At 37.4% G+C, this 20,736-nt stretch overlaps 1 protein-coding gene across 10 annotated transcripts in view; it reads right to left on the bottom strand.

The window, feature by feature from the left end:
- The window catches only part of EXOC6 (exocyst complex component 6), a 216,714-nt gene that overhangs the window by 128,566 nt on the left and 67,412 nt on the right, over positions 1-20,736 (bottom strand). For all 10 annotated transcript variants that reach the window (XR_012417949.1, XM_045361197.3, XM_005565957.4 and 7 more), the window contains 3 exons: positions 15,897-16,052; positions 11,732-11,800; positions 4,868-4,951 (listed from right to left, as the gene is read on the bottom strand). Coding sequence is in view for 9 of the 10 variants with exons in the window: in XM_045361197.3 (XP_045217132.1) it covers positions 4,868-4,951; positions 11,732-11,800; positions 15,897-16,052 (309 nt within the window). In the remaining variant the exon portion in view is untranslated. The remainder of the gene's footprint in view (positions 1-4,867; positions 4,952-11,731; positions 11,801-15,896; positions 16,053-20,736) is intronic.

Raw genomic sequence — 20,736 nt, 5'->3', positions numbered from 1 at the left:
CACCACTGCACTCCAGACTGGGTGACAGAGCGAGACTGTCTCAAAAAACAAAACAAAACTCGCTATACTTGTGGGTTTTCTATTTCTCCTTGTAGTTGTGGCAATTGTGCTTTAAATACTTTGAGTCAATGTTATCAAGTGCTTACAGGTTTAGAATTACCATTTTTATCAACTCAAAAGCACACAAACAAAAAACTGTATTCTTATAATTCTAGCTCTCCCTGTATTATATAAAAGTATATATACCCTGTTTCTATTCCTTCAGTGGTTACTCTAGAAATCACATTACACATCCTTAAGTAACCAAACTCTTAAAGCTAGTCAATGTTTTTACTCTTCTGCTGGACACTTTAGACCGTAGGATAGTTTAATTTCATTAACTTCTATCTCATTCTGATGTTTATGTTATTGTTGTGTATTTTAATTCTATCTTATTTTTTTCTTATTGCTGCTGCACAAATTAAAATTCTATGCTGTTTTAATATCCATAATATTTTATAGTATTTCCTACAGTCATTTTAGATTTACCTAAATATTTATGCTTTTTTTGCTATTCATTCCTTCTTGCATCTCACATCTTCCATCTGGCATCACATTCCTTTTGTTTGAAGCATATCCTTAGAATCTCCTTAGTAAGCGCATCTTAGTGGCCGACTCTGCTCTTCTTTGTCTGAAAATGTCTATCTCTGCCCTTGTTTCACTGGATATAGAATCCTAAGTTGACAGTTACTTTTTTCAGAATTGAAAATATTTTATTGTTTTGTTTACTTGAAAACAACCTCTTTTCTCTTTGGGTACTTTTAAGATTTTCTGTTTATGTTTGTTTCTAAAGTTAACTTTATTGAGGTATAATTTACATATAATAAAATTAGCCTTTTTTTACATGTAGAGCTCACTGAGTTTTGACAAATGTAGACAGTTGTGTAACTACCAGAAAAATCAAAGTATACAACATATCCATCTCAGAAAGTTCCCTCCTGCCCTTTTGTAGAGAATTACCCTGCCGAACCCATAGGCCTTGGCCACCACTGATCCCATTCTGTCCTAGAGTTTTGTCTTTTCAAAAATGTCATGTAACATAACTCAGGCCGGGCGCGGTGGCTCAAGCCTGTAATCCCAGCACTTTGGGAGGCCGAGGCGGGTGGATCACGAGGTCAGGAGATCGAGACCATCCTGGCTAACACGGTGAAACCCCGTCTCTACTAAAAATACAAAAAACTAGCTGGGCGTGGTGGCGGGCGCCTGTAGTCCCAGCTACTCGGAGGCTGAGGCAGGAGAATGGCGTGAACCCGGGAGGCGGAGCTTGCAGTGAGCCGAGATCGGGCCACTGCACTCCAGCCTGGGCGACACAGCGAGACTCCGTCTCAAAAAAAAAAAAAAAAAAACATAACTCATATGGTATATAACTTTATTGTATATGATTTTTTCACTTAGAATAATACTTTTGACATTCATCCATATCACTGCATGTATCAATTCCCGTTTAGTGCCCACTAGTTCCATTATATAAAACATACAATAATTTGTTTATACACATGGATGTACCACAATTTATTCACTAGTTCATAGACATTAAGATGTCTCTAGTTTTTGGCATTTATAATAAAGCTACTACAAACATTCACATATGAGCCACTGTATAAAGATGCATTTTCATTTCTCATGGATAAATAACTAGGAGTAGGACTGCTAGGTCATAGGAGAGTACACTTAACATTGTAACAAATTGCCAAACCATTTTCCAAAGTGGCAGTATAATTTTATATCTATTAGAAGTGCATGAGAGTTCCACTTGATTCATATCCTCATCAGCACTTGCTATTATCAATCCTTTCAATTTAAGTCATTCTAGTAAGTATGTAGTGGTATCTTATTGTGGTTTTAATTTGCATTTCCCTGATGAAAAAATTATACTGAACATCTGCTCATGTGCTTATTTGCCATCAGTATATCTTTGGTAAAATATCTATTCAAATCTTTTGTCCATTTTTAAAACTGGTTTATCTATCTTCAATTACTGAGTTATACAACTCAGTTGTATAACTGTAAAGTAATAATGTAAAGTAATTCTTTACATATTCTGTATAAAGACCCTTTATAGACATGAGTTCTGCAAATATTTTCTCTAAGTCTGTATCTTGCCTTTTCCTTTCCTTCCCCCTCACCCCCCCGCCTTGAGATGCAGTCTTGCTCTGTCGCCAGGCTGGAGTGCAGTGGCACGATCTTGGCTCACTGCAACCTCCGCCTCCCAGGTTCAAGCGATTCTCCTACCTCAGCCTCTCTAGTAGCTGAGACTACAGGCACATGCCACCACACCCAGCTAATTTTTGTATTTTTAGTAGAGATGGGGTTTCACCATGTTTGCCAGGATGGTCTTGATCTCTTGACCTCATGATACGCCCGCCTTGGCCTCCCAAAGTGCTGGGATTACAGGCATGAGCCAGCCTTTTCATTTTTTTAACAACATCTTTTGAAAAGCCAAAGTTTTAGATTTTGATGTTCAAATCGTCTACTTTTTTTCTTTTATGGCTCATGCTTTATGTATCTCACATAGAAAAACACTGTAAATACACTGTAGAATATTGTAGAACCCAAGGTAATAAAAGATTTTATTCTTTGTTTTCTTCTAAAAGTTTACAATTTTAGCTCCTACATTTAGGTCCATGATCCACTTGAATTGTTGAAAGAGGTAAGTCAATATTCATTTTTTGCATATCGATCATTTAATTCTCTTGCAGTCAGGACAGACTTTGTATGATTTCAAGCTTTTTGTATTTTTTATTATTATTGTTATTATTATTATTATTTGAAACAGAGTCGCACTCTTGTCGCCCAGGCTGGAGTGCAATGATGCGATGTCAGCTCACCGCAACCTCCACCTCCCAGGTTCAAGCGATTCTCCTGCCTCAGCCTCCTGAGCAGCTGGGATTACAGGCATGCGCTACCACGCCTGGATAATTTTTGTATTTTTAGTAGAGATGGGGTTGCACCATGTTGGCCAGGCTGGTCTCAAACTCCCTTAGGTGATCCACCTGCCTTGGCCTCCCAAAGTGCTGGGATTACAGGCATGAGCCACTGCACCCAGCCCAGCTTTTTATATTTGTTGATGTTTGTTTCATGGCCCAGAATATGATATTGGTGAACCTTCCATGTGCACACGTAAAGCATGTGTATTCTTCCATCTGGGGTGGAGTATTCAATAAATGTTAATCAGATCAAGATAGCTGATAACAGTTTTCAGATCTTCTATTCCTCTTTAACTTTGGTGTTCTGCAATTTAATTACAAGGTTTCTAAGAGTGTATTTGTTTTTATTTAAGGTACCTGGGATTCCTTGGGCTTGACTATTTCTCATTTGTCCCAGAAAATTCTTAGCCATATGGCATCAAATATTCTTCAGTCTCATTTGCTCTATCCTCTTTCTGAAACTCCAATTAGATATATGTTAGACTTCTCTGTATCCCTCATATCTCACTTCTGTAATTTTTCCTTCTGTCTCTTTGTGATGCTTAGTTCCATATAGTTTCTTCAGATTAACTAAGAGAGAATTCATCAACTGTTAAACCTATTCATAATATTTTTATATTAACTTCAGTTAATATCTATTTAATTTCTAGATATTCTACCTGATACCTCTTCACATCTATTTGGTCATTCTTTATAGTTTCTGTTCCCTATTTATATTAGCAAGCTTGGCTTTTATTTCTTTAAATATACTAAGTAGCACTATTATATACTCCATGGCTAATAATTCAAATATCAAGTCTTTTAGAATCTATTTTTGTTGTTAAAATTTCTTATGATTCTCACTCATTTGGTAATTATTTCTGACTGTGAATTGCTCATTTTAACTCTGGAATGAAGGTGCACAAATCTGTGTTTGCTTCTGCCAGGCACCTGGAGATAGTATCAGGATGAAAATACTTTAAAAGTTGAGCTTGAGATGTCTTTGACTATCCAAGTATGATGAATTTGGGTTGCAAACACAACTGGTAACAAATTCCTTGTTATGAATTCTCAGCGGGATTTTTTCTCTCGTTCACTCAGCACTAAGATTTGAGATAGGTAATTTTCTTTACAGTATTTGCCAGAGGGAACAGAAGGATTTTTAGATGGCTTTATCTCTAGTTCATCCTAATAATGGGGCTTTAAATCCTCTGGAGTCTCAGCTTTACAAGGGAGACAATCTCTTATTAGACACCTACTTTGGGTGGGCTCTGGGCTTAGCCCTCTGTACCCAATGTCCTCAAAACTCATGCTTTCCTACTCACCAGATGCTCCTAGGATAAAAGCTATATTCAATGTTTCATTAAACCTATCTGCATTTCTGCCTTCATTTGGGTTTTACTGTTTTGATTGTTTTATAGTCAGATGTATTGAGGTATAAGTCACATACAATAATACTCTTTAATATTCAGTTTCTATGAGTTTTACAAACACATCTACTAACTATCACCACAACCAATATATAGAACAGTTCTTTATTCACTTAGTTTCTGGTCTTTTTGTTTGTTTGTTTTAAATGTCTATCTAGCATCTTCAGTTGTATTTTCAGTGGGACAATTAATCAAGGTACATAATCCACTACATTGTCAGAAACTAATTATCATTCCCTTATTTCTTGTTGATCCTTTTTTTTTTTTAATTCGCTATCTATCTTTTCTAATAGAATGTAAGTTCATGAGAAAAGGGACTTATCTGTTTGGTTCACTGTTGTACCCTTAGCACTTAAACCAATGTTTGGAAATGGTAGGTGTTCAATAAATATTTGTAGTTGAATGAATAGTGATACATGCTCTGATGAAATTAAAACAGGATAAGGGGATAAAGAGTAACAACATAACCAATTCACGATATCCCATACTTACCATATTCGACTGGGGTTGCAATACCAGTCTTGCTTGTTTCTTTCTTTGTTTTCGATAATAGTTTTCAAATGTTTCCTCATCACCCTAAAATAAAATCAGCAGAGTAATGAAAAATACACATACACACACACAACTAAAACAGATACTTCTTTACTTCTGTTGGGGCAACAGAGTAAGACCTCATCTCTTTTTTTCTTTTTCTTTTTATTTTTTCATTTTTCTTTTCTCCTCAGATTCCTTTTTACCATGAAACCCCATATTTAAAAAAATATAAAATATATACATTCTAACTTAATTTTAAAAAACACTGTCTAATATGGTATGTTTTACTTTTATCTTTGAGATTATAAGGCTTTAGGTGTCATAGTGGGTTTTTTCCCTTGGGGTGAAATTATCATAATCAGTACTTAACTGATGCAAATGGCCTAACTATATCACATATTTTGATAATGAGTAAACCCAAAAGTACATTTTTATTGGAAATAAATATCTTAATAGAATGAGTGAGACTTTTTTTCCCCATTAATAATACACATTCTGGTTCAAATTCTGACCTGCAGACTTAGGGCATTTGATTTTTTTTTTTTTTTAAAAGTCCACCCTAAAACCTAAAATCTAATTAGCAAAGCCAGTACTCATTTTCAAACTAATAAGTCAAATTGTACTTAGTGTCTCTCCGGAAAAGTCTGACTCCCAAGTTTCACTTCAAAAAAAGTAAAGATGAGGCTGAAATCAGAGGATTGCTCGAGGCCAGGAGTTCACGATCAGCCTGGGCAACATGTCAAGGTGTCTCTTTAAAAAAAAATTTTTTTTAAATTAGCCAGGCATAGTGGCATGCACCTGTAGTCCCAGCTACTCGGGAGGCTGAGGCCAGAGGATCACTTGAACCCAGGAATTCAAAGTGGCAGTGAGCTATGACCTCACCACTGTACTCCAGGCTAGACAAAAGCGAGACCCCATCTCTTAAAAAAAATTACATCATGAAAACCACTGAGAAATTATGGGTTTACACCATAATTTCACCAATGCCAGGCGCATTGGCTCATGCCTGTAATCCCAGCACTTTGGGAGGCCGAGGAGGACAGATCACTTGAGGCCAGGAGTTTGAGACCAACCTGGCCAACATGGTAAAACCCTGTTTTGTCTAAAAATACAAAAACTAGCCATGCGTGGCAGCACACACCAGTAATCCCAGCTACTTGGGAGACTGTGGCATGATAATTGCTTGAACCTGGGAGGCAGAGGATGCAGTGAGCCAAGATCACACCACTGCACTCCAGCCTGGGCAACAGAGCAAGACTCTGTCTTAAAAAAAAAAAAAAAATTATGGGATTACAAAAAGCAGCCAATATTATTTAAACCCAGTGTGATTGTTTTGTGCATTCACACATCTTAAAATCAAGATAATAAATCAGTTTCTCATTACTCATTCTATTTCTCATTACTTAATTTACAATAATGCAATGTAATATACACCTGAAATTCTAAGCTTTTATGAAGTAAGGAGCATAATAAACAATACTACATGCTTTCCATTAACATGTGGACATACATAAAACTCTGTTGTTCAACTTTTGGAAATAATCAAATACAACCAAGTATAAAAATCAGGGATATAAAAAAGAATAAAATAATGTTTTTTGGAGCAACTTGCATGGAACTAGAGACCATTATCCTAAGTGAAGGAACTCAGGAACAGAAAACCAAATACTGCATGCTCTCACTTATCAGTGAGAGCTAAGCTATGGGTATACAGGAGCATGTGGGGTGCTATAATGAACACTGGAGATTCAGAAGTGGGGTGAAGGATGAAAAAAAATCACCTACTGGGTACAATGTACACTATTCAGGTGACAAGTACACTAAAAGCCTAGACTTCATTACTATACAACTCATCCACATAACCAAAAACCACTTGTACCCCTAAAGCTACTAAAATAAATACAAATACATAAATAAAATGCATTCCTACTAATCAATAAATCAAACAATAAAATCAGGCATGACTCCATTAATTTCATTAGATATGATGATCATGCTTTTTCTCGGTGTTTAACAAAAGAGAATAGTATATGCTGCTAAAAATGAATAGCCAGGGTTTACTCTAAATATGACTTAGAAAACATTAAACAATTGGACTTAGACTTATGATAGCTAAACAGTTTTACCCTCTTCAATGAATCATAATGTACATAAATATGAAAAAATAAGGTTAGCCAGTATAACTCAATTTTTGGCAGCCCCAGAAAACACTCCATTCATGTTTAAAAGATACAGCTTTACTAACCCATGTCATTTGGCTGTTTAAAGGTGTTTTTCTTTACAGCAAATGATACATCCTAAGGAAGAGTATTAAGATTGGCCAAAATCATTGTTTACATTTAAACACATAGGACATAGCTTTAGCATTCAAAATTCTCTGTGTTCTCTTTGCTGTACTCTCACAGGGACGCTCTCTTAAAAGCAATATACTTGCTGTCAATAGCTACGGGGAAAAAGAATAGGTCATTAAAAGGAAACTATCATTATTCCTACCTATGTCATTACTCCCTACTAAGATCTAAATTCAGAATATCCTACCACAGGACAAAATATACTGTTTCTAACATGATTTTACCCTTAACAGAAATTTGTGCAAAAACGGAAAGGAAGGAACTCCTAATATAGTTCCTTGATTAAGAATTAAAGGAGACTTCTCCTTTATTTGGCACCCTGGAAGTTTTTACACCTCAAGACAATGCACCATGGTAGTACTGAGTATCAGTGAAGGGTATCATTTTCATTTATAAAGTAAACATGGTAGCCTTCAAAATGGCCTCCAAAGATCCCCACCTCATGGTATTCATACCCTTGTGTGGTCCTCTCCCACAATGCACCTGAGTTAATCTATGTGACGAATAGGATAAAGCAGAAGTAATGATATGTCACTTCTGAGATTGTGTTATGAAAGGAATTATGGCTTCCATCTTGGTTTCTCTCCTGGATGACTCCCTCTGGGGGAAGCCAGCTGCCATGTCATGAGGACTTTCAAGCAGCCTGGTAGACAACCCATGTGGCAAGGAACTGAGGCCTTCTACCAACAGCCATCATAGAGGCAAATCCTCCAGTCCCTGTTAAGTCTTCAGATGACAGCAGTCTTCACTGACATCTTGACTAGAATCTCATAAGAGACCTGTAGCCAGAACCACCTAGCTAAGCCACTCCTTGACTGCTAACCCTGTGAAATAATACTGTTTGTTGTTTTAAGGTAGTGTGTCATTCAGCAATTGATAACTAATATGGTCAGTATCTTAGGTAGCTGTCCTAGAAATAGAATCTGAGATCAATGATAAACTAAAAAAATGTTCAAGAAGGAAACTTTTCAAGAAGTGAAGAAAGTAAAAGGAACAAGAGGAAACCAACCAAGGGTACCATCTCAGGTAAAAAAAATTGGGTGCCTGATTCCACACTGCAACTTTAGAGCATAAGTTATACCTCAGTGTTGTCCTAATCTAGGCAAGGAATCTAGGCTTTCAAACACCATATCCACAAACCGTAACTGATTAATCTCAACCCTGGTAATCTGATGTGGGGTAGCTTCTAGCTGAAAAGGGACCGAAAAGAATCTGAGCAGAGCACCAATAGTAAGAGAAGAACTATTGTGAAGACAGGTTGGGGTTCCCAAACAGATCATTTTTAGAAAGAAAGCTATGGACCTAAAATTTATTTCCCTAAAGTTTCTAGCCCAGGGCCCCTTGGAAAGCCTTCATATACCCTTAAAAACTCCTAGGGCAGCAATTTGCACACTATATTCAGTATTCATCAGATAATTAGGAAATTAACTCATTCAATATTCAGTATTCTAAGAAAAATGATCCCTAAACTCAAAGTTTAGGACACAGCCAGCTAAGAAAAGTCAGATAAGCTCTTAGGACTTCTCAAAGTCTGAAAAATAATAAGCTACAATAAGCTACATTGTGAATATTGTGTGTAGCATTTTCCAAAGAGAATCCCTTGTTTTGAGATTATACCTATTTTCCTTTCATGGAATACTCATATTTTGTCAAATAGAGTAGGATACCTTAGGATTTGGGACATAGAGCTTTTTTGGCTAAAACAGACTTATAGTCAACAGTCCTTGGAATCATACATATTAATGTAACCCTTTTATAATAACCCCTTTAACATTTACTGCCTGCTATTTTATACCGGGTCCTATACCAAGCACTTTTATCATTTATATTGACTCTAATACCCAACATAGCCTTAGAAATTGTTAACCATATTTTGCAAATGAGGAACTCAAATAAGAGAAGTAATTTTCCCAATGCTATAATGCTGGGAAATGGGAGAACTGGAATAATGAGTAGAAGGAGGAGGACTTGTAATAATACTAAGAAATTAGTGGCTGGCCACGGTGGCTCATGTCTGTAATCCCAGCACTTTGGGAGGCCGAGGTGGGCAGATCACCTGAGGTCAGAAGTTCGAGACCCTGTCTCTACCAAAAATACAAAAATTAGTGAGGCTTGGTGGCGGGCACCTGTAATTCCAGCTACTTGAGAAGCTAAGGCAGTAGAATCGCTTGAACCCAGGAGGCAAAGGTTGCAGTAAGCCAAGATTGCGCCACTGCATTCCAGCCTGGGCAACAGAGCGAGACTCTGCCTCAAAAAAAGAAATTAGCTTTACCAAATAATTTTTGGTCATAAATACCAGCCAGAAGTTATCATGCTAATGAAAGTTTATTAAATTTATAGCATAAAACAGTAAGACCATACTGTAAACTCCACCTCTACAAAAAATACAAACATTAGCCAAGGATGGTGGCATGAGCCTGTAGTCCCAGCTACTTGGGAGACACAAGTGAGAGAATCACTTGAGCCCAAAGAGGTCAAGGCTGCAGTGAGTTGTGATCATGCCACTGCACTCCATCTTGGGTGACAGAGCAAGACCCTGTCTGAAAAGAAACAAAAAGAAAAGAAAAAACAGTAGCACAAAGAAGAGGGTATTAATATAACTAAATTGTTTTAAAGTAAGATGTTAATTGCAATCCTCAGGGCAAATACTAAAAAAATAGGCCAGGCTAGGTGGCTTTCACCTGTAATCCCAGCACTTTGGGAGGCTGAGACCGGTGGATCGCCTAAGGTCAGGAGTTTGAGATCAGCCTGGCCAACAAGATGAAACCCCATCTCTACTAAAAAAAATACAAAAAATTAGCTGGCCATGGTGGTGGGTACCTGTAAACCCAGCTACTCGGGAGGCTGAGGCAGGAGAATCACTTGAACCCAGGAAGCGGAGGTTGCAGTGAGCTTGAGATCATGCCATTAGACTCCACCCTGGGCAACAAGAGCAAAACTCTATCACAAAAAAAAAAAAAAAAAAAAAAAAAAAACGGGAAATGACAAAGGAAGTGAAATGGTACATAAGAAAATATCTATTTAATGCACAAGAGGGTACTAATGGAGGAATAAAGGAACAAAAAAGATATAAGACATGTTGCCGGGCGCGGTGGCTCAAGCCTGTAATCCCAGCACTTTGGGAGGCCGAGATGGGCGGATCATGAGGTCAGGAGATCGAGACCATCCTGGCTAACCCCGTGAAACCCCGTCTCTACTAAAAAATACAAAAAACTAGCTGGGCGAGGTGGCGGGCGCCTGTAGTCCCAGCTACTCGGGAGGCTGAGGCAGGAGAATGGCGTAAACCCGGGAGGCGGAGCTTGCAGTGAGCTGAGATCCGGCCACTGCACTCCAGCCTGGGCGACAGAGCGAGACTCTGTCTCAAAAAAAAAAAAAGACATGTTAAAACAAATGGCGAATATCATAGCAGACATAAATCCTACCTTATCAGTAATTATGTTAAATGTAAATGAATTAAACACTCCAATTGAAAGGCAGAGATCAGCAGACTGGATTTGAAAAAAACAGCCTGAACTATGTGTTACCTACAGGAGACACACTTTAGATTCAAAGATACAAAGAGATTGAAAGTAAAAGGATGGAGAAAAACATGCTATGCCAAGAGTGCTCAAAAGAAAGCTGGAGTGGCTATACTAATTAAAGCCAAACAGACCTTAAGACAAAAAACATTATGAAGAAAGATATTTTATTATATTTTTTAAAAGGTCAATCCATCAGGAAGACATAACAATTATAAACATATATTCACCTGCCAACAAGGCCCTAAAAATACATGAATAAAAAAACTGGCAAAACTGAAAGAAAAAATGGACAATTCGACAGTTATAGTTGAAGACTCCAATACTTCTACTTTCAATAACAGAACAGGTAGAAGACGAACAAGGAAGTAAAAGACGTGAACAACCCTATAAATCAACTACACCTAAGAGATATCTATAGAACACACCACCTAATAACAGCCAGATACACATTTTTGGTGTTTTAGGGAGTGGTTGGGGGGTGGGTAATGAGTATTTCTGGAATTAGGTAGTGGTAATGGTTGCGCATCCTTGTGAATATGCTAAAACCACTGAATTGTATACTCCAAAAGGGTTTTTTGGTATGTGCATTAGATCTCAATAAAGCAGTTATTTTAAAAAAGGAACATTAAATAAAAAATAAGAGCAATGTAGTATGGAATACACACATAGAAGTAACTTATAAGGACTGTGATGCAACAACAGCACAAACGCAATAGGGAGAAATGGAAGTATACTATTACAAGGTTCTTAAAATAGACATGAAGTGGTATATCACTTGAAATTACACTATGATAAGTAAACAAAAAATATAAGTGCCTTACACACAGTGGATATTTCACAAATAATTATGTGAAGATTTTCAGCATATGATCAATTTTTAAGGCCTAAAATACATATATGCCTTTTAAATAATATAAAGCTATATATACATAAATATAAAACATACTTACCAAAACAGAATAAATGTGCAAACATCGATAAACAGGTGAAAAATCAACAAGATCCTGAACAGTTAAGACCTGAAAATTAAACCATTTTAAAAAAAATTACAGGTCAAATCATTAGACCACCATTAGATAATGTAAAGTTAAAGACAGGCGAAAAGATTAATGAACTTTGTGTTAGAATATTTATTCAATTCCCCCATAGAAAGCATATACTATAAACACAAAATCTTCTTTATTTTGTTTTGGCATTTCTTCAGCAGTTTATTCTTTGTAGTATGTTTATTATCACTGTTGACTGTTTTCAATTTAAGATAACAAAGGAGAGAAATTGCATATTTTTAATATGTATGACAGATTAACAGAAAATTGCTATGGATAACTAGATACCTCATTACTGTTCTGGGTAAAAATGAGACATAGATTTTTTGATTTAGCTATAGACAAAGTTCCTGTTCTTATGCAGCTATATCATATGATCGGTCATTATTGCACTGAATTAAAGACACTATCAGTATTATTTTACGGACCGCTAAGAAAGAAAAAAACACTACCACTTAAAACTATAACACCATCAACTTTAAGATGTGTCCTATATTCCAAAATGTTATATGAAAAAATAAGGCTTATAATTGATGAAATGTAGTACTATAAAGTTTCTCAAACTTGAGAAATACATAAACCCTTTTTAAAGGAACACATTTGTACTCACGTGAATCTCCAGGGTGAACTTAAATTATTTTTAATATAATACTGCTTATTAGGAAAAATGATAAAAACAAAATGAAGTGCAGTATAGTAGTAAAACAGATCTGAGAGAACAGGGAAACAACCAAGCTCCTCTAAGAGTACAGGTCTGGGGATAAGGCATGATGGTGATGCTCTCAGCAGGAAAGATATACAGAACAGGAAGGGGAAAATTGAAGTAAGAAGACTAAATGGTCTTTTTTCAACATTCTGAACCTCAAAGGAGAAAATAACACAGAGGTCCTCTGAATATTAAGAACAAAAAAGCAGATGTCAAAAATATTTATTTAATTTAAAGGGACAAAAAACCTAGTAATAATTTCAAGGGACTAATCAGGACATACTAATTCCACATTAGGAAGGCATTTAACTGTTTAATGCTGTTCATTTGTCTGTATTCAGTACAATAGCAGACATTCACTACATATGCATATATATACATACAAACACACATACACATACATGCATACATATTCACACAAATATATTACATATATATTACATATATTTGTGTGAATATGTATATATGTATATATGTAATATATATGTAATATATTTGTGTGAATATGTATATATGTATCACCCCATCCTCAGATATACAGCAGAAATGTACATAGTGGCTGGGTGTGGTGGCTCACACCTATAACCCCAGCACTTTAAGAGGCCAAAGTAGAAGGACCACTTGAAGCCAGGAGTTCAAGACCAGCCTGGGAAACACAGCAGTTTCCCATCTCTATAAAAAAATACAAAAAAATTAGCTGGATATAGTATATACAGGAATGTGCCTGTAGTTCCAACTACTTGGGAGGCTGAAGCAGGAGAAGCATTTGAACACGAGAGTTTGAGGTTACAGTAAGTCATGATTATGCCAACTGCACTCCAGCCTGGGTGACAGAGTAAGACCCTGTCTCAAAAAAAAAAAAAAAAAGAAAGAAAGAAAGAAAGAAATGCACATAGTAAACACTCAGCTGTTCATCCATTCACAAATGCAGTCATGAACACAGTCATATGGTTCAACTAAAAGTTCTTACTGTATCCCAATTATGTCCTTAGAAAAAGAATTTAAAATATCATTGGCAAGGCAAAACTTATAAATTAATTGGGAATAACTAGGTTCCTATGACAGTAGCTAAATTTAAAAAAAAAAAAAAATTTGAAGAAGATGATAAAAGGTAAGTTCAACAGAAGATTTTGTGGAGATAATTTATTTTTTTGGAATGGGGGTCTCACTCTGTCACCCAGGCTGGTGTGTAGTGACATGATCACAGCTCACTGCATCCTCAACCTCCCAAGGCTCAGTGATTCTCCCACCTCAGCCTCCCAAGTAGCTGGGAATACAGGCACTACACCTGGCATTTTTTTTGTATTTTTTTGTAGGAAAGGGGTTTCACCATGTTGGCCAGGCAGGTCTCGAACTCCTGGCTCAAACGATCCGCCCACCTCGGCCTCCCAAAGTCCTAGCATTACAGGCACGAGCCACGGCATCAGGCCCTGTAGAAAAAACTTTCAAAAGCAATAGGATGCCGGGCATGGTGGCTCACACCTGTAATCTCAGCACTTTGGGAGGCTGAGTGAGAGGATAATTTGAGGCCAAGATAATTTGAGTTCAAGACCAGCCTTGGTAACACAGTGAGACCTCTGTCTCTATAAGAATTTTTTTTTTTTAATTAGCCAGGCATGGTGATGGCATGCTTGTAGCCCCAGCTACTAGGGAGACTGAAGTGGGAGGAACACTTGGACCCAGAAGTTGCAGGCTGTAGTGAGCTATGACTACACCACTGCACTCATGGGCAACAGAGTGAGCACTATCTCTTAAAAAAAAAAAAAGAATGAGAGAATGAATTTGGATATAGAAGTTGAAAGAAAGAAAATATTTAAGGATAATTTTAAGGTTTCTAGACTTACTAGGACTTTTTATTCATTAAAAGACTTTAATCGTGTTAGAGTTATTTTGTAGTATTTCAGCACCAACTTTTTAAAAAGGTAGACTATCCAGAATTAGGTCAAATGACAAGACATTACGACAAAAATCTGACAACAGGTAATTCAAATATAAGTAATCGCTATAAAAATAATTAGATTTGGGCACAGTGGCCCACACCTGTAATCCCAGCACTTTGGGAAGCCAAGGTGGATGGATCACCAGGCCGGGAGTTCGAGACCAGCCTGGCCAGCATGGTGAAACCCCATCTCTACTAAAAATACAAAAATTAGCCAGCCAGGCGTGGTGGCGCACGCCTGTAATCCCAGCTACTTGAGAGGCTGAGGCAGAAGAATTGCTTGAATCCAGGAGGCAGAGGTTGCAGTGAGCTGAGGTTGTGCCACTGCACTCCAGCCTGGGTGACAGAGCAAGACCCCGTCTCAAAACAAAAAAATTAGATTTACACTTTTACTACAGATTCCACTACCAGAGATTTACAAATATAATCTACAATATATCGTGTTTATCTGTAAATTATCTAGCCTAACATTTCAGATGACTCCATTGCCCTAATAGCTCAGTACAGTCTGATTGACTTTGTCAACTTGAAATAAAAATATATAGAGACAAATTTCCAAGCAAAAAAATTTATTTGAGAATAAACAAAAAAATAGGATTACAATCCAGGACATGCATAGACCAGGGTGGTCTCTGGCATGTCTGGAGAACAAAGAAGGTTAGGGTTTTATTGGGGAAACAGATTGTTATGCAAATTGTTTTGAAAGAAAGTTCACTGGTGAGTGTCACTAGTTCCTAGAAAGGACTTGTAATTTTGGAGTTATGGTTAGGCCCTTACAGTTTTGGATTGACCTTGTGAGATAGTTGTTTGTTTTTTGTCTTTTTTTTGAGATACAATCTCACTCTGTCTTCCAGGCTGGAGTACAGTGGCACAATGTTGGCTTACTGCAACCTCCGCCTCCTGGGTTCAAGCAGTTCTCGTGTCTCAGCTTCCCAAGTAGCTGGGAGTAGAGGTGCCCAGTACCATGGCCAGCTAATTTTTATATTTTTAGTAGAAACAGAGTTTCACCATGTTGGCCAGGCTGGTCTTGAACTCCTGCCTCAAGTGATCCACCCACCTCGACTTCCCAAAGTGCTGGGATTACTAGTGTGAGCCACTGTGCCTGGCCTGTTTTGAAACAGATAATTGTTCACATATAAGTGGCTAGCTGTCTTTGCAAGGCTGATGCAGTAAGCTATGATTTCAAAAAATTTATTGTAATAGTTCCTGATACCAGGCAAATCGCCCATGACAGCCCTCCCTTCACAGTCTTCTCAGCCTCTATTTTGTCAAAGTTTGACACACGTGATTCCATTTTGACTCTGACAACTTTCACAACATAAATTCATTTTGCATATGGGAAGATTGAATCACACAAATGTACATGACAATCCAAAAGAAAAAAAATTATCTAATAATAGAAAAGAAAGAAAGAAACCCATCACCTCCTCTTCATTCTCATCCTCTTCTTCAAGTGAATGTTTCAACACAGTTTCATTCCTTTCCTCTGGAATCCTATCATGATTTATATACATATTCTTCCCAAATTTCATTTTATTTTGTTTCTGCAGAGAAACACTGAAGGTTTTCTGATGCTGTGCCTATTTTGAAGAGACAAAAATTCAGATTATTTCAAAACTGATTATGGTCAAAATTGGTTCAAAAAATTTGTTCATAGTTGTTTTTTATCTTTTTAATGTCCGTAGCTATAGAATCTATAGTGATGTCCCCTTTCTCATTCATGATTTTTGTCTTCTCACTTCCTTTTTAAAACAAAAACAAAAACAAAAACAAACAAACAAAAAAAAACAGGGTCTCACTCTGTCATCCAGGTTGGAGTATAGTGGCACCATCACAGCTCACTGCAGCCTCAACCTCCCCAGGCTTCGGTGATCCTCCTACCTCAACCTCCAGAGGAGTTGGGACTACAGGCATACACCACCACACCCAGCTAATGTTTGTGCTTTTGTTTTTGTTTTTGTATTTTTTTTGTAAAATGGGGTTTTGCCATGTTGCCCAGGCTGGTCTCAAACCCCTGACTCAAGCAATCCACCTGCCCCGGCCTCCCAAAGTGCTAGGACTACAGGCGTGACCCACCACACCCAGCTTCTCTTCCTTTTTAAACAGTCTTAAAATTATGTAGAACTATGTATTTTCCTCAGTTAGCATATTGTGTGTTGGCAAGGAAGACTGGCCAACACTCTTTGGCCATACTCTCAACTTCCTGAATTAGCCATTAACCTCACAGAAGGAACTATAACATCAGGTGGCAAGCTTATTTTACTTCCCACTGAAAATGCCCAGTTTGGGAAGACTAAGAATGCAGAAGCTGTTATCTCACAACTGATCATTGACAAAAAACAACATTTACACAGAATAAAAAGTTGAGAACCCTCATATTTTTAGGCATTTTAGTAATACTTCCCTATCAGAACTTCTTTACCAGAAATAGAAAAAAATATAAACTTAATTCCAGGATTTTAATTTCCTTACACACTGCGAGACATTCTCTCTGCTTTGATGAGTCAGATTGTTGCTATTCTGTTCTGTCAGCACATAGAAAGGTCATGCGTTGGCTCTTTTAGGTGAGTTCTCTCTAAGGCATATGTAACTGCATATCAGCCCTTCTCTACTCTTAGGTTATCAGACCATGCAAGTTGCAGTAATCTGGCTCCTCTCTTACCTAGACTTTGATCCTGGCTGCCCCCCAGAGGCTCGTACTGGAGAAAATTATTATCACTCCTGTGTATTCCTTTACCCTCTGTGCCCAAACTAACTTTGTCAATGATTTTCGGTCCTCAGAGTATAAAATCATTTATTTAGAGTACTGTTTCCAAATTATGTTATGCACAAAATTAACCATTCACACAGTAAAAACACATGTTCCTTGAAAAAAGGGTTCTAAGCTCAAATGAGTTATATAAATATTACATATTACATCCTCCTTCTAGGAGATTTACAACTCATAAGTAAATAAATCTGTTTAACTTTATTTAACCTAGGTTTCCAAAATTTATGTGACTATTTAGTCCCTTTGTTCTCCCTAGAGCAGTGGTCCCCAGCCTTCTCTTGTGGGGGGATGGTTTCAGATGAAACTGTTCCACCTCAGATGATCAGGCATTCGATTCTCATAAGGAGCGCACAACCTAGATGCCTCGCATGCACAGTTCACAATAGGGTTCGCGCTTCTATGAGAATCGAATGCCGCTGATCTGACAGGAGGCGGAGCTCAGGCAGTAATCCTCTTTAGCAAGCCACTCACCTCCTGCTGTGTGGCCTGGTTACTAACAGGCCACAGACAGGTACCAGTCTGCGGCTGGGGGGCTAGGAACCCCGGCCCTAGAGAGCAATATTAAAATGTGTGCCAGAGAACATCATATGGAAAATGTTAACTTATCCAATATAAATTTTAGATATCTATTGCTAATTAAACATTAGACAAGAGTGGATTCATCTCTCATATTAGAATTTTTAAAATTCTCCCTAGACAATCTAAAACTCAGCTCTAAACTAATTTTCAAAAATAACTTTTTTGTGCCACTCATGTTAGGCATAATAGCTAGATCCCAGGAAGGCAAAAATAAGCAGGGCAAAATCCTTCACTTAAAAAATTCACAGTCTAGTTAAGAACATAAAAAAACCAATTGTAGTGTAAAAAGTACAATGGTATACACACTACGGATGAAGTGACCATCTCTCACTGGCAGCAGTGTAATGGGTGATAGCAGAAGATTTCACAGACAAGGTGATGCTCAAGCCGGCTTTTGGGAGGAAAAAGCAGGAATTCATCTGACTGAGCAATGTGAAAGAATGGAAGACATTCTTGGTGAACAGCTAGTATATTCCAAAATCTTAAGACAGCAGATACTGCTAGACCATAGAAGGGAGACAAGTAGCAAGATGAGACTGAGGAACTTGGACTTAAGTAAAAGGTAACAGGGAATCACTTAAGATGAAGTGGTGTGGTCTTGTTTGCATTTTAGGACAGTAACCAAAAGGAAAAGAACATACAGATACAGATAAGGAAAACAAATGATTCTATATAACAGTTCAGTTATGTAGGGGGGAAACAGAATCTACAGGTATTTAGAAGCAGAAGTGATAGTTACTAAGTAGGACTTAGCAACAAATAACATAAATAGTACCAATACTCCTGAAAAGTTTAAAATACTCCCCAGTTACTGGATTGTGGAAACAGGAGACACTACTATCTGAGATAGCAAATGTAAGAAAAATAGATTTAGGAAAAAGAGAATGGGTTTAGTTTTAGAAATGCTGGGTTTGGGGTAGCTATAAGATATTTAAGTGAATACATAAGTCCATCCATCCATAAAAGGGATATAAGATCATGGAATTAAGCACAGGATACAGAGTGCACCCAAAGGAGGGAGCTCTTTGCAAAGTATGAGCTTTACACTCATGCCACCTATAAGATTCCAGAACTAAACTGTGACTCTGCCAAACTGAGCAGAGCTGATGAGAGACTTCAGGAGGCTTCTCATACACACACACACACACACACACACACACACACACACACACACAGAGAGAGAGAGAGAGAGAGAGAGAGAGAGAGAGAGAGAGAGAGAGAGAGAGAGAGAAACCCACAAGTTGAAAGGTGGCCTGAAGGGATACCAAGACATAACAAAATACAATTTTTCTTATCAAATCTTGAGAAGTCTAACTCTCACTAGAAGGAAAACTCTCTAACTTCTCAACTCTGTGGAAGTTATTTCCGAAAGAAGAAACTATAAGGAAAAACATCCCCACAGAGAGATGCTAAGAAAAGTTTCTGTATGAAATGTCTGTTTAAACTGCAATGATCGGGAGCTTGATGACTTTTATGAGGAAATAATAATAGTGGACCAAGAAAGTCTATTCTCTCCCAGAAATAAATTATTGTAAATCTTAAATCCTAGGGTCCATGATTTGATGGACTCCCTAAGTGGAAAGAATCCAAAACTGGTCTATGAAAAACAAGTCAAAGAAGACAAGTTTAATATTGACACTTGTAATTAAAATCTATAATGGAATATGAACTTTAAACTGTTTGCATTCTCATACTGAAGAAATTTACCAAGTGGTTGTGTTTTTAACCCCCATGGCATGCACAGATTTCCTTGGCCAGAGGTAGGAGAAATAGTATTGAAAACACTGTAATATTGAAGGGAAGAATACAATGGTGAGGACCTCTCCAATGGGGAAGATCCTCACTGACCAGAGGCAATTGGTAAGAAAAACTGAGGAGTTTCCAAAGTAGTTTGTAATATTTGGGGGGAAAAAAATCAAGCATTAGAAATCATATAAGAGTGTGCACTGTAAAGACAAAAAGAAGAAATGGTGTTGGGCATTGTTTTATTTCTATGACATTATAATTATGAGTTTTAACAGCTCTTAGAAAATTTAATTTTTTAAACTTATTATTAAAAATTTCAAACAGATTAATATCATGAACTCCCATCATTTATCTTCAACTAATATTTTTACATTCTTGTTTCATCTATACCTTTATCCACTCACTCCATATATACTCCAAATTATTATTATTATTATTATTTTGAGACAGAGTCTCACTCTGTCACCCAGTCTGGAGTGCAGTGGCATGATCTCAGCTCACTGCAAGCTCCACCTCCCGGGGTTCCCACCATTCTTCTGCCTCAGCCTCCCGAGTAGCTAGGACGACAGGCAACCGCCACCACACCCGGCTAATTTATTTTGTATTTTTAGTAGAGATGGGATTTCACCACGTTAGGCAGGATGGTCTTGATCTCCTGACGTCGTGATGCGCCCGACTCGGCCTCCCAAAGTGCTGGGATTACAGGCGTGAGCCACCCCGCCCGGCCCCAAATTATTTTTTATAGTTTTCTATTTATAGTTTATTATTGTTTATAGTTTTTTTTAAGTAGGATATATATACATTGAAATATATAGCTAAGATCTGTACAAGTTTGACAAATACATTTTTATCATGGTATAAAACATTTCCATCTCCCCAGAAAGTCCCCTTGTGTCCTTTCCTAGGCAATTTCCCCACCCAGAGGTAACCACTGTTCTGATTTTTTTCATCTTAGTTTTACCTGCTTTCGAATGGCATAAAAATGGAATCACACAATTGGTGCCTTTTTGCATTCAATTTCTGTAGCTCAACATATCTGTGAGATTTATACATGTTGTTGCATTATCAGTAATTCATTCATTTTTATTGCTAGGTAGTACTCCATTGTATGAATATACCACAATTTATGTATCCATTCTCCTTCTGATAGCCATTTGGGCTGTTTCCAG

This window comes from Macaca fascicularis, chromosome 9 (genome assembly GCF_037993035.2).
Source record: "Macaca fascicularis isolate 582-1 chromosome 9, T2T-MFA8v1.1".
Lineage (NCBI taxonomy): Eukaryota > Metazoa > Chordata > Mammalia > Primates > Cercopithecidae > Macaca > Macaca fascicularis.
The sequence above is the reverse complement of the archived record's forward strand: the minus strand, read 5'-3'. Positions and strand labels throughout refer to the sequence as shown.